Source organism: Olea europaea, unplaced genomic scaffold (assembly GCF_002742605.1).
Source record: "Olea europaea var. sylvestris unplaced genomic scaffold, O_europaea_v1 scaffold1144, whole genome shotgun sequence".
Classification (NCBI taxonomy): Eukaryota; Viridiplantae; Streptophyta; class Magnoliopsida; order Lamiales; family Oleaceae; genus Olea; species Olea europaea.
The window spans coordinates 15,621-27,133 of NW_019228831.1; the positions used below are offsets into that span (position 1 = coordinate 15,621).

General features: G+C 33.8%; 1 protein-coding gene across 1 annotated transcript; it reads left to right on the forward strand.

Annotated features, from left to right (window-relative positions):
• The first annotated feature begins 7,077 nt into the window (after positions 1 to 7,077).
• LOC111373570 (2-hydroxyisoflavanone dehydratase-like) lies at positions 7,078 to 8,246 on the forward strand. The gene has a single exon (XM_022996122.1). The coding sequence runs from the start codon at positions 7,148 to 7,150 to the stop codon at positions 8,123 to 8,125; it is 978 nt and encodes a 325-aa protein (XP_022851890.1). The 5' UTR covers positions 7,078 to 7,147; the 3' UTR covers positions 8,126 to 8,246.
• The last annotated feature ends 3,267 nt before the right edge of the window (positions 8,247 to 11,513 follow it).

The window sequence follows — 11,513 nt, forward strand, 5'->3', positions numbered from 1 at the left end:
ATCTCATTGTGAATCATCTCTTCGTAGCCTTTATAACTCGAGTGATTAAGCTTGTAAGGGTTTAAAACCTGATGCCCTAAAGTCAACTGATTTGGAAGTCATCGGTCTAAAACTCGCTACAGGGATCATATAGAAAGTTTAAGGGAGGGATGTCTGCACAAGGGTTAAAAAAAAAAGGGCATTACTTAATCCCCGAACACTGATTTTAGAGGATTTGACCCTTTTGACAAGAGGTTAGTAACTTGATTGATTCTTAGAGGTTGAAACAGTCAAAAGTAAAGAAAATCCTCATTTGTTGATATGTGGAACTACAATCAGTAAAATCTAACCTAACTTGAGCGATGTAAGATATTAGTATTGAAGATTAACCTTAGATTACACCAAGAAAAAGAGAAAAGAAAATAAGCTTGGGGTATGTGAATCCCACGAGCGAAGTAAGGAAATAGTTGACTTTTAAGGTTGGGGATTGGATCAACTCATTCTTGTATAGCGTTACACTTCTCTTTACACACACACACTCGTTTTACATTGAATATATAAGAATTTAGCTCGTACATTATAACTTTGAAGTGATTCATAGAGTCGATGTTATGGTTTCAATCTTGAGCTATGAAGGCAAGACATCTAACAAAATTTGTTTTAAATAATTTTGTGTGTTTTAGTTATGTTTGTGTTGAATGTTAATGAGTTATTCGACCTGACTTCTATTTGAGGACAAACAATTGTTCAAATTTGGGGGTATTTGATAAGTGTATTTTATACACTTATTTCATTTATTAAACTAAAGCAATTTTTGTTATTTAGGATGAATTGATACTTANACGCAACAAAACTAGTTTTTCTTATTCCCTACTTCTTCTCCATGTTCTTTATTGTGTATTTTATCATGTCAATCAATTCCATTATGAACTAGACTTTACTCCTAGGGATTTGATGTAGCTTACTTAGACATTTTTTAATTCCTATATAATTATTTCAATTAATCTTTCCTGTTATTTATTTCTGTTGTTCTTGCGCAATGCTTTCAATTAACTGGCCATTAATTGACTAATTTGATGCTTTAAGTTTTGACGCTCGAGAGAGGTAAATTTAGGTGTGATCTAAGAGCAAAATAACTTAGATTTTGTAGATTTCGAGAGAAAGTGCGAATCTTTGAGGCTAATTCCACTGAAAGAACTAAGTGCTTTGATAATTTCTATATGTTTAGTTCGGAATAGAAATATTGGAATTAAAATATAGAAATAGATTTTATTTTGTGCTTGAGAGAGGAAAATGGAATCAACTTAGAGTTCTTGCCTATAAATTTTGGAAAGATTGATAGAAATAGTTGTAACGGTTGTAAAACATTGTCGATAGTATGGTGAAATCACTCCCTAGGCATTCATAATTTGATAAGAAGTTTTATAAATTGCTCTTGTTCACCTTCCATCATTAATCGCATTCATTTTAATTTAGCAATAAAATATCGTTTCAAAAATTGATTGTCTAAATAAAGTGAAAGTTAAAATAATTATAGTACTCGATAGGATTCAAATATCAATCACTGTGGGTTCGACACTCTTACTCTAATTCTATATTACAAAACTTGACATCATACACTTGCGGTATAAAATCACGTTGCATAAATCGCGTGGCATGGATCACCGCCTCGGTCGCACGACCCCTCAGCTTTACAAGTCGTTAGCCATCTCCCAACGCGTCGTTCCCTGTGGGTCAACGTGCCAGTGGTAGATGAGCTCTTCACCCTGCTTTAAAAGCTTCGGCGCAACCAAGAGAATGCCCTACCCACATCACATCGGTCATCACTTCACCTCAGCCAACAGCTATTCGGTATGTATGCTTACTTCATCCTTTCACATCAGCACTTCATCAGAATCCACAATACTTACTCCAAGGATGACATACACAATCGGGAAAGCAAGTCCACCCATGATATGAATATTCATGCCTGAACTTGGGGGGACCATTGTTACACCCCTAACTAAACCACTTCGGAACAAGAATCACACTACTCCCACATGTCCATCCCCTAGCTAAACCACTTCGGAAAAAACAGTCACGCCACTCCCCAAAGTTCCACACGTTCACCTGAAGTGGTTCCAAAGTGATGCCCACTCCTGACGTCCTCAACATGGCGCCCTGCAAGGTGAAGAGTAGATCCACTGAAGCAACTGAAGTGTCCCTCAACTCCGAAGTGTTCAGCACTCCGAGACACTCCCTTAACAGATTCCTCCGCTGCCACTGTTAGAAAAATATTTGCTAGGATCCCCTCTACCTCCAAAGATCAATTGATGTGACGTCTCCATAGGTCTAGTTGATGTGATTTATCAACTTTATGTCAACTCAACTAAGAAGAACTAATTGTCCGCCCACTCTAGACGCGGTTGATTGACGCCTATGAGCGAACGCCTCACATCGTCATATGCATACACGTGTCCCACATCCAACGGTGCTCTACCTCTATAAATACCCAAAGTTTGACAAGAGACAAAGGTAATGAAACATTTATATTAGCTCTCCATACTAAGAAATACATATTCTCCTCCCCACCCGCTTGCATAATTTGAACACTGTTCCGATCACCCAATGCTGATTTGACTGTCGGATTGTATGCAACCGCCACCACCACCGTTGGTTCCAGCCGTGTACTTCTGACCGTGCGTTGTTGTGCCCAAGGAAGATTACGTGGAGTAGCTATCCGTTGGCCACATGGAGGGTCCAATTCTTGAGGTCAACAACTATGGTAGTATTTTATTGTTGCCTTATTATTACTACTAACTCATAGTTGACTACACTTTGATATATTGTTATTTCATTATTTTGAGCATATTAATTGCTTGACACATGCTATACCATTAGTTTAAGTAGTTTCAGCAAGATATGGCCTCCCGCACATTGAGATATAGGCTCGTTATCTTTTGTGTAATTCACGAATTACATGTATTGTTTTAGAGGCAGGAAATAAAAAAAACAAAAAAACAAAAACAGAAACAAAAACAAAAAACAAAAAAAAACTTTTGACATTATCTTGTCCTGTTTCCACGAGTATTTAGAAGAGGGAAAATGGTCCACAATTTATCTATATTTGCACATTGAAATCCTGTGTTGCTTTTTAGGTTGATTTTGTCCATTTGTGGGGGAGATCCTGTCGTAATTTTGGCAAATCATTTCACGTTACCTAACTAATAAAGGGTAGCGCAAAAACCTCATCTCTTTGAGGTTGTCTTGTAAGTCTTCACCACCGTGTTTTCTAAGCTAAATTGAAACTATCATATATTTGAGACAAATCATAATTCCTCGCCCATTTGTGGCACACTTATATTTATGAGGCCAACTATAGAACCTTATCTATTTGAAATTGGCCCGCGATCCCACACCATTATATTTTAGAGGTCATTCATATGTCCTCAACTACTTGGACCCAATCTAAAATATAAAAAGCCGATTTAGTAATTGCGAAGGCCATTCGTAAGCTCTCACCTATTGAGGTTGACTTTAGTTAGATGCTGCTTGTCATCATGTCTCAAATGTTATTCGTCGCATTCGCTCATTAGAATTTGGCTCATATTTAAGAGGCAATTCATATTCTAGCCTTGTTAAGAATATCTTATACTTTGAAAATTTGTCATGAGTCTTACAATGCCCGAGGTAATATGGCAAACTTATTGCTTCTACATTTCTTTCAAGTCCATTGATGTACATAAAAGTATAACTCAGATTTGGTAGACTATTGTTACTCCTATATTTTTTGTGGTGCACATGCAGCAAGATGGTGCCCTACATTATTTAGCTCGGTTTTTGACTATCCATTTTTAGTAGACATTGGTGGTGTCAAGTTAATTGTGCCATCTCACCTATTGAGGTTGGCTTTAGTTAGATGCTACTTGTGAGTCATTATGTCTCAGAGGTTATTCGCCGCATTCGCTCATTAGAATTTGGCTCATATTTCAAAAGGCAATTCATATTCTAGCCTAGTTGAGAATATCTTATATTTTGAAAGTTTGTCACTAGTCTTATAATGCCCGAGGTAATATGGCAAACTGATTGCTTCTACATTTCTTTCAAGTCCATTGATGTACATAAAAATATAACTCAGATTTGGCATACTATTGTTACTCCTATATTTTTTTGTGGTGCACATGCAGCAAGATGGTGCCCTACATTATTTAGCTCGATTTTGACTATCCATTTTTTGTAGACATTGGTGGTGTCAAGTTAATTGTGACGGTTATATCACGTCAATTAAAAATATTAAGCAATCTATTCCTAGATTTAGGCCTAGATCAGATTTTACAATAGACCGGGATAAAATATTATTAATAGCTAATCCTGACCTATGTGCCTCATATCCTTCTATTGAAGTCATTGGCATAAGGTAACCCCAAGCCAGATCCTTTTTCACTTATCTCCCATGCTTTTATATAATTCCGGTGAGTGGCTTGACTATTGGAGGAAAACAATTGCTGGACCTTTTTTGGAACAATGACCTTTGCCACTGATAGGATTTTATTGTGCAGGCAACTTACAGGTGGAATGTGAGGTGGCCAAAAGATGTTGAAAGCTCGACCCGTCTCGCTTTTAAAGTTCAACACTATATTAAACTCACAATATATAATTAAAAGTGATAAATCCATCCCTTATTAGTTATTAAGCCCTGTTTGAGCCCCATATTTTGTAAAAAAATATTTTGGATTAGTGGCTTTTTGGATAATGCATGATTAAAAAATAAGTAAAAATTTTAGATTTACATATAAAATTATCTTATGAGAGAATTTATGATTGAAAATAATTTTAGAAAAAAGATTTTTTTTTAACAAAGAGTAGAGCCCAAACAGAAGCTTAGTTGGCTTAGAAAATGTCAATTAAGTTGAAATTTGATTACCTAAAAGACAAACCAGCTAATATTTTATCTAACGCGAAAACTCACCAATTATAAAAGCTTAAAAAATAAATAAACTTGTGAATCATGCACTAAACTTTGTTTTCAAACCTTCAATTAGATTGTGAGTATTACTATTAAAATTTGGAAATATATCTTAAAAGATCAATCTTACTAAGAGAAGTAGTCTAAATCTTTATAAGTTGGTCTATATTTTTCTTTTTATGCGACGTGAAATTTTATCCCTTAACATGCTCCTGTAAAATTTTGGCTCGTTTGAATTGATTAATCCTTAAATTTAAGTGCTCATTTTTTAGTTTTATTCGAAATCGAAATGTTAGTTAAAATTTAATGAGCTCTGATACATATTAAGATTTGAGTTTCATTTTAAAATATCAACATTATTAAGATGAATAGTCCAAAGGCTTATAAGTTGGTCTATGTTTTATCTTTATTCGATCTGAAATTTTATCTGTTAACAATTACTTATTCAAACTCCATTAATAGTGTAGTAATGAAACATTCATGCTACATGTACATCACTTTTTACATTGTGTTACGTGACAACATACTATTGAACAATTTAAAAAATAAACAATTTTTTCACTAATCAAATCATCCAAACTCGAATGAGCTAAAAAATGATGTACATTTTTTTTATGTACAAATGGCTCAACTCTAATGAAAACCATGGACCTTTTGAAAAAGTAACACTTGGGCTTCCACTTGAACTAACAGTGATAAGTTGTCCTTTTTTTTGTCTTTATAATCGCTTGACTAGTAGGTGAACAATTATTGATTATGGTTGAAGATTAATTCATTGTTTGATCTCATTATTTTTAAAATACAATTTTTTCCATCTTTTTTTCAATCACATATTTTTTAATAAAATAATATTACACACAAATTCAAAATTTTTCTTTATTCTTTAACCACACATTCTCCATCAATTAACTATTTTAAAATGCATTTTTCAATATAAAAGGGCTCAAGGTATAAGGTATAAGTTAGAATTTTTGGTAAAAAAAGAAAAAGAAAAAAAAAACTTCATTAAACAGAAAATTTGAAATTCCTAGGTTTTTTGCTTGCGAGTGCTCAACTTTATCCCAACTTTTCAAACTAATTATCATTTCATTCTACGTCTTCAGCGGCAGTGTTCATCTGCCTTATCCAGTCCATTGATTTAATTACAGAAAATATATTGAGCAAAGCTCATCCTACATGTTAGTTTTGTTAGCAATTACCTTGGTGTGTGAGTCAAGGCTTTGCTACGCTATCTACACTATACGATTTTATTTGAACTCAAATTGATGTCGAGTTTTTCATGTTTTTGTGATTTTTTTAGATTTTTTGAAAATTATTTTCACAATTTTTGAAGGTTAAATTACAAATCATCCATAAATTCCAATTCTACTGAAAAAATAACTACCATCTTCGTAATACGATGAGTAAAATTTGAAATGAATTAAAACAATACCTTTATACTCAAAGTGAAAAATAAAATTAGAGAACTCATTATATCTATTATTAAATCAATTATGGATCTATGATAGCTTGAAGCACAAAAGAAATTCTCAACTTAGCAAAATTTAATTAAGAGTGTCACGTCGAAGTGAGCAACTTGATCTTTATAGACACGACAATCATACTAGGCAAGACTTGGTAGGACGCTAGTCGATGTGCAAAAATTGAGCTTGGTTAGTATTGTCAGTCCGTTCCCACTCGCCCTTTTGTTAAACCATGAATTCTTTGTAGCGAGCTGAATGATCATGTGAGTAGAGATCAGCTTCGCCTCGCAAATTCTTCTCTCAGTATAATTATTTTTATCACTATAAACAGTATTTTTATATCTTTGGATGAAAAAGATTATATTTTTATCTCTTTCTATTGTTCCGTGTCAATTTCTATCACAATTTTAAGACCGCTCCATCCATTAGTCAAGTTTTCCCCAAAAAAATAAAAATAAAATAATAATATAAAATAAAATAATAATAATAATAATTCATCTGTCGTTTTAAAGTTTTGGATAAAACCCCCTGTCCCGACTGACAAGCACTCCTTAAATGTGGCGCCCCTGTTTTTACCCCGTCCCCAAGCCGGGACAGGAAGCACGCTCCTAAAGTTTTTACATCTTCCAATCAAAAGCAATCCTCTTATCGTCTAACCAACGCAATGGAACCCCCTATATAATTGGGAGAATTGTTTAATCCAAAACCATATGCTCTTTTCTCATCTACAACTTATAAACATAACATCAAGAAGACTGCCATGGCTTCCAACCACACCAAAAAAGTGCTCTACGACCTCTCTCCTTATCTCGTAGAGTACACAGATGGAACCATCGAGAGATTCGTGGTCACAGGTCTCACACCTAATGTCCCGCCTTCACCGAAGGACCCAACCACTGGCGTAGCCTCCAAAGACATAATAGTTTTTTCACCGGAGGTCAAAGCCAGACTATTCCTCCCAAAGCTAACAGACACCAACCAAAAACTCCCCGTTTTAGTTTACTACCATGGCGGTGGATTTATCGTCGATTCCCCCTACTGTCTAAACTTCCACCGTTACATGAATTTTTTAGCCGCCGAAGCAAAAGCTCTAATCATTTCTGTTGAATACAGGCTCGCCCCTGAACACCTTCTACCCATAGCCTATGAAGATTCGTGGACTGCCCTTCAATGGGTGGCATCTCACGTTATTGCAAATGCTAATATCGAAAAGGATCCATGGATTATTAAACATGGCGATTTTGGTCATCTGTATATCGGCGGCGATAGTGCAGGTGGCAATATAGCACATAATATTGTTCTCCGGGCTGGGGTGGAACCTTTGCTCGGGGATGTGAAAATCTTAGGTTTATTTCTATGTTGTTCTTATTTCTGGGGATCAAAACCAGTTGGGCCGCAATCAAAAGAAGATTTGACTGGATTTGCATATAAAGTTTGGATGTGTGTTTATCCAACAGCCGCAGGTGGGATTGACAATCCGATGATCAATCCATTTGTAGAGAACGCCCCGAGCTTATCCGGGCTGGCGTGTTCAAGGCTGCTGGTTTGTTCAGCAGGGAAGGATGCATTTACGCCTAGAGGGATTCTTTACGTTGAGACTCTGAAGAAAAGTGGGTGGAAAGGTGAAGTACAACTGGTGGTGGTTGATGGAGAAGATCATGAATTTCATGTAAATAATCCTCATACTAAGCAAGCAAAGGATTTGATCAAGAAATTGGCAGATTTTATTTCCAAGTGAGATTTTTTTCAGCTTTTGGAATAAGTATACATATTTCAGCTTGTGGTGTAGTTTCTATTGAACGTGTTGTGGCCAAGTTCACAATAATATTTACTTATGCAAGATTACTTTTTTATGTGTATTTTCATTTATAAGTAAATAAGTATTTGTTAGGGTAAATTTAAAACGTTACTAAATAATTTAGTTCAAAATCGGTAATTAATTTTAATTTCGAAGTTCATACAACCCACAAATTTTATCAATCTTTTTACCATATGTTCAATCAACGTTTATCAAAATTTATTTTAACTCTAATCAAAAGCTTTCTGAAACAACCCCTCTTTTTTTTTCTTTAATTAATTTGAGCACACAAAAAAGGAACACTTATAATAATATGTAAGTTTTATTCTACCTTATCAACAATAACTTGAAAAAAATTTAATATATTAAATTGGACATTATAAAAATAAATGATAGGTACCACATCTCTCTCATGCACTCCCCTGGACAAATAAACATGATTTTAGAATGTGGGGACTACCTACTATTATTAGCCGACCCACTAATAAGATTATTCCTAAATTTCCACTATCTTGACGACTTTGGCCTATTATAAAATTGTATTATGCTAAACGTACCTAATTTTTTCACCTAATTTTTTACCTACTACTCACAATAAGAGATGGAGATCACGATTCGACATTATTTAATACACACAGGGTCCACGTAATATGTGAGAGGGGGGACACGATTCGGGAGTCCCCCCTGTACATACATTTTTTTCCTATAAAATTACTCCATAGATCTACCATAGGCTATGAAAAAGCTATTTTCTCCATTCAAAGAAAAGAAGAGTATATTATTCTCGATAAAGTATCAATCTAATCAATATTCAAAAGAATATTGTTTCATTTTCACGTATTAATATTTAAAAAGAATATTGTATTATTATTCTCAAAAAAATAAAATATTTATACATATCATAGCCTAGACGAATATCATGTTAATTTTCTTAGTGAAGCATGAATCTTTTTAAACAATGTTCTAGATGAATATTATATTAATACTCTTGAAGAAGTATAAATCTTATGCATTTTATTGTTTAAAAGAATAATTTATTGATTCTTCTTAAATAACATGACTTATACAAAATAATACTTCAGAAGAATATTGTATTAGTCCCAAAAATAACTTTGAACAGATCAGTATTTTTTTAAAATTAAAATATTTTAGCATGATATTCGTGAAGAATATGGTTACGTTCATGAAGAAACACAAGGTAAGTATACAACAAAAAAATTATATTTACATCTTCATGTTGCTCCTTTATTCTTTTTTTTTTCTTTTTTTTTTTTTAATGCAATAATAACAATCCATTTTTCTTAGTAACTTCTGCAATTAAAGTAAAAACTGTGTTCCACAATTAGATGTTTAATCTATGAAATAATACTTAAAGGCCCGTTTGATTTTGGCAAATCACGTCATCTCACCTAACTAATAAAGGGTAGCATAAAATCCTCATCTCTTTGAGGTTGTCTTGTAATTCTTCACCACCGTGTTTTCTAAACTAAATCGAAACTATCATATATTTGAGACAAATCATAAGTCCTCGCCTATTTGTGCAAACTTATATTTATGAGGCCAACCATAGAACTTTATCTATCTGAAATTGGCTCGCGATCCCACACCATTATATTTCAGAGGTCATTCATATGTCCTCATCTACTTGGACCCCAGCCTAAAATATAAAACGCCGATTTTGTAATTGCGAAGGCCATTCGTAAGCTCTCACCTATTGAGGTTGGCTTTAGTTAGATGCTACTTGTGAGTCATTATGTCTCAGAGGTTATTCGCCGCATTCGCTCATTAGAATTTGGCTCATATTTCAAAAGGCAATTCATATTCTAGCCTAGTTGAGAATATCTTATATTTTGAAAGTTTGTCACTAGTCTTATAATGCCCGAGGTAATATGGCAAACTTCTTGCTTCTACATTTCTTTCAAGTCCATTGATGTATAAATGTATAACTCATAGTTGGTAGACTATTGTTACACCTATATTTTACGTGGTGCACATGCGGCAAGATGGTGCCCCACATTATTTAGCTCGATTTTGACTATCCATTTTTAGTAGACATTGGTGGCGTCAAGTTAATTGTGCTAGTTATATCACGTCAATTAAAAACGTTAGGCAATCTTGTTGTAGACTTAAGGCCTAGATCAGATTTTACAATAGATCAGGATAAAATATTATTAATAGCCAATCATACGAAAACTGGTTGAACTACAGGTACTTACTGAACCACTCGGCTTTACGCTCTCCCCCGAATTGTGCAAACCTGAACGCAGCGAGGGGAAGGGGGCCAAGGCCTCCTTGACCTACGTGCCTCATATCCTTCTATTTAAGTCATTGGTTGAGGTAACCCCTAGCCAAATCCTTTTTCACTTATCTCCCATGCTTTTATATAATTCCGGCGACTGACTTGATTATTGGAGTAAAACAAATACTAGACCTTTTTTGGAACAATAACCTTTGCCACTACTAGGATTTTATTGTGCAGGCAACTTATTGGTGGAATGTAAGGTGGGCGAAAGATGCTGAAAGCTCGACCCTTCTCGATTTTAAAGTTAACTCTATATGAAACTCACAATATATAATTACAAGCGATAGATCCATCCCTTATTAAGCCATGTTTGAGTCCCATATTTTGTAAAAAACAAATATTTTGGATTAGTGACTTTTTGGATAATGTATGCTTAAAAAATAAGTAAAAGTTTTAGATTTACATATAAAATTATTTTATGAGAGAATGTGTGATTGAAAATAAACTTAAAAAATGAATTTTTTTTTTTTTTTTTTTTAAAAGAAAAAGTTGTAGAGCCCAAACAGAAGCTTGGTTGGCTTAGAAAATGTCAATCAAGTTGAAATTTGATTACCTAAAAGACAAACCAGCTAATATTTTATCTAACGCAAAAACTCACCGATTATAAAAGTTTAAAAAATAAATAAACTTAGTGAGACATGCACTAAACTTTGTTTTCAAACCTTCAATTAAATTGTGAATATTACTAGGGATAACTTTGAGAATGGCTGGAGAATTCTTTCTTTTTTCCACAATAGCCTTTTCTATTAAAAGTACTATTTTACCCTTAATGAAATTATTTACAAGATTTATCTTATATCTTTAAAGATTTATCAATCAAGCCCTATATCTATATTTTTTAATCTTTTGAACACCCTTAAATATTCTCTATATCTTGTTAGTTCTTCAAAGATTATAGGTTGTCCTTTTTTAGTTATATATCCTCGAACTAAACCTTCTGAAATTTCTTCTTATATATTTCTATGTTTAGTTATAATATCTTCTACTTTTCTTATTTCTTTATAAGTTATCACAGAATCAAATCCT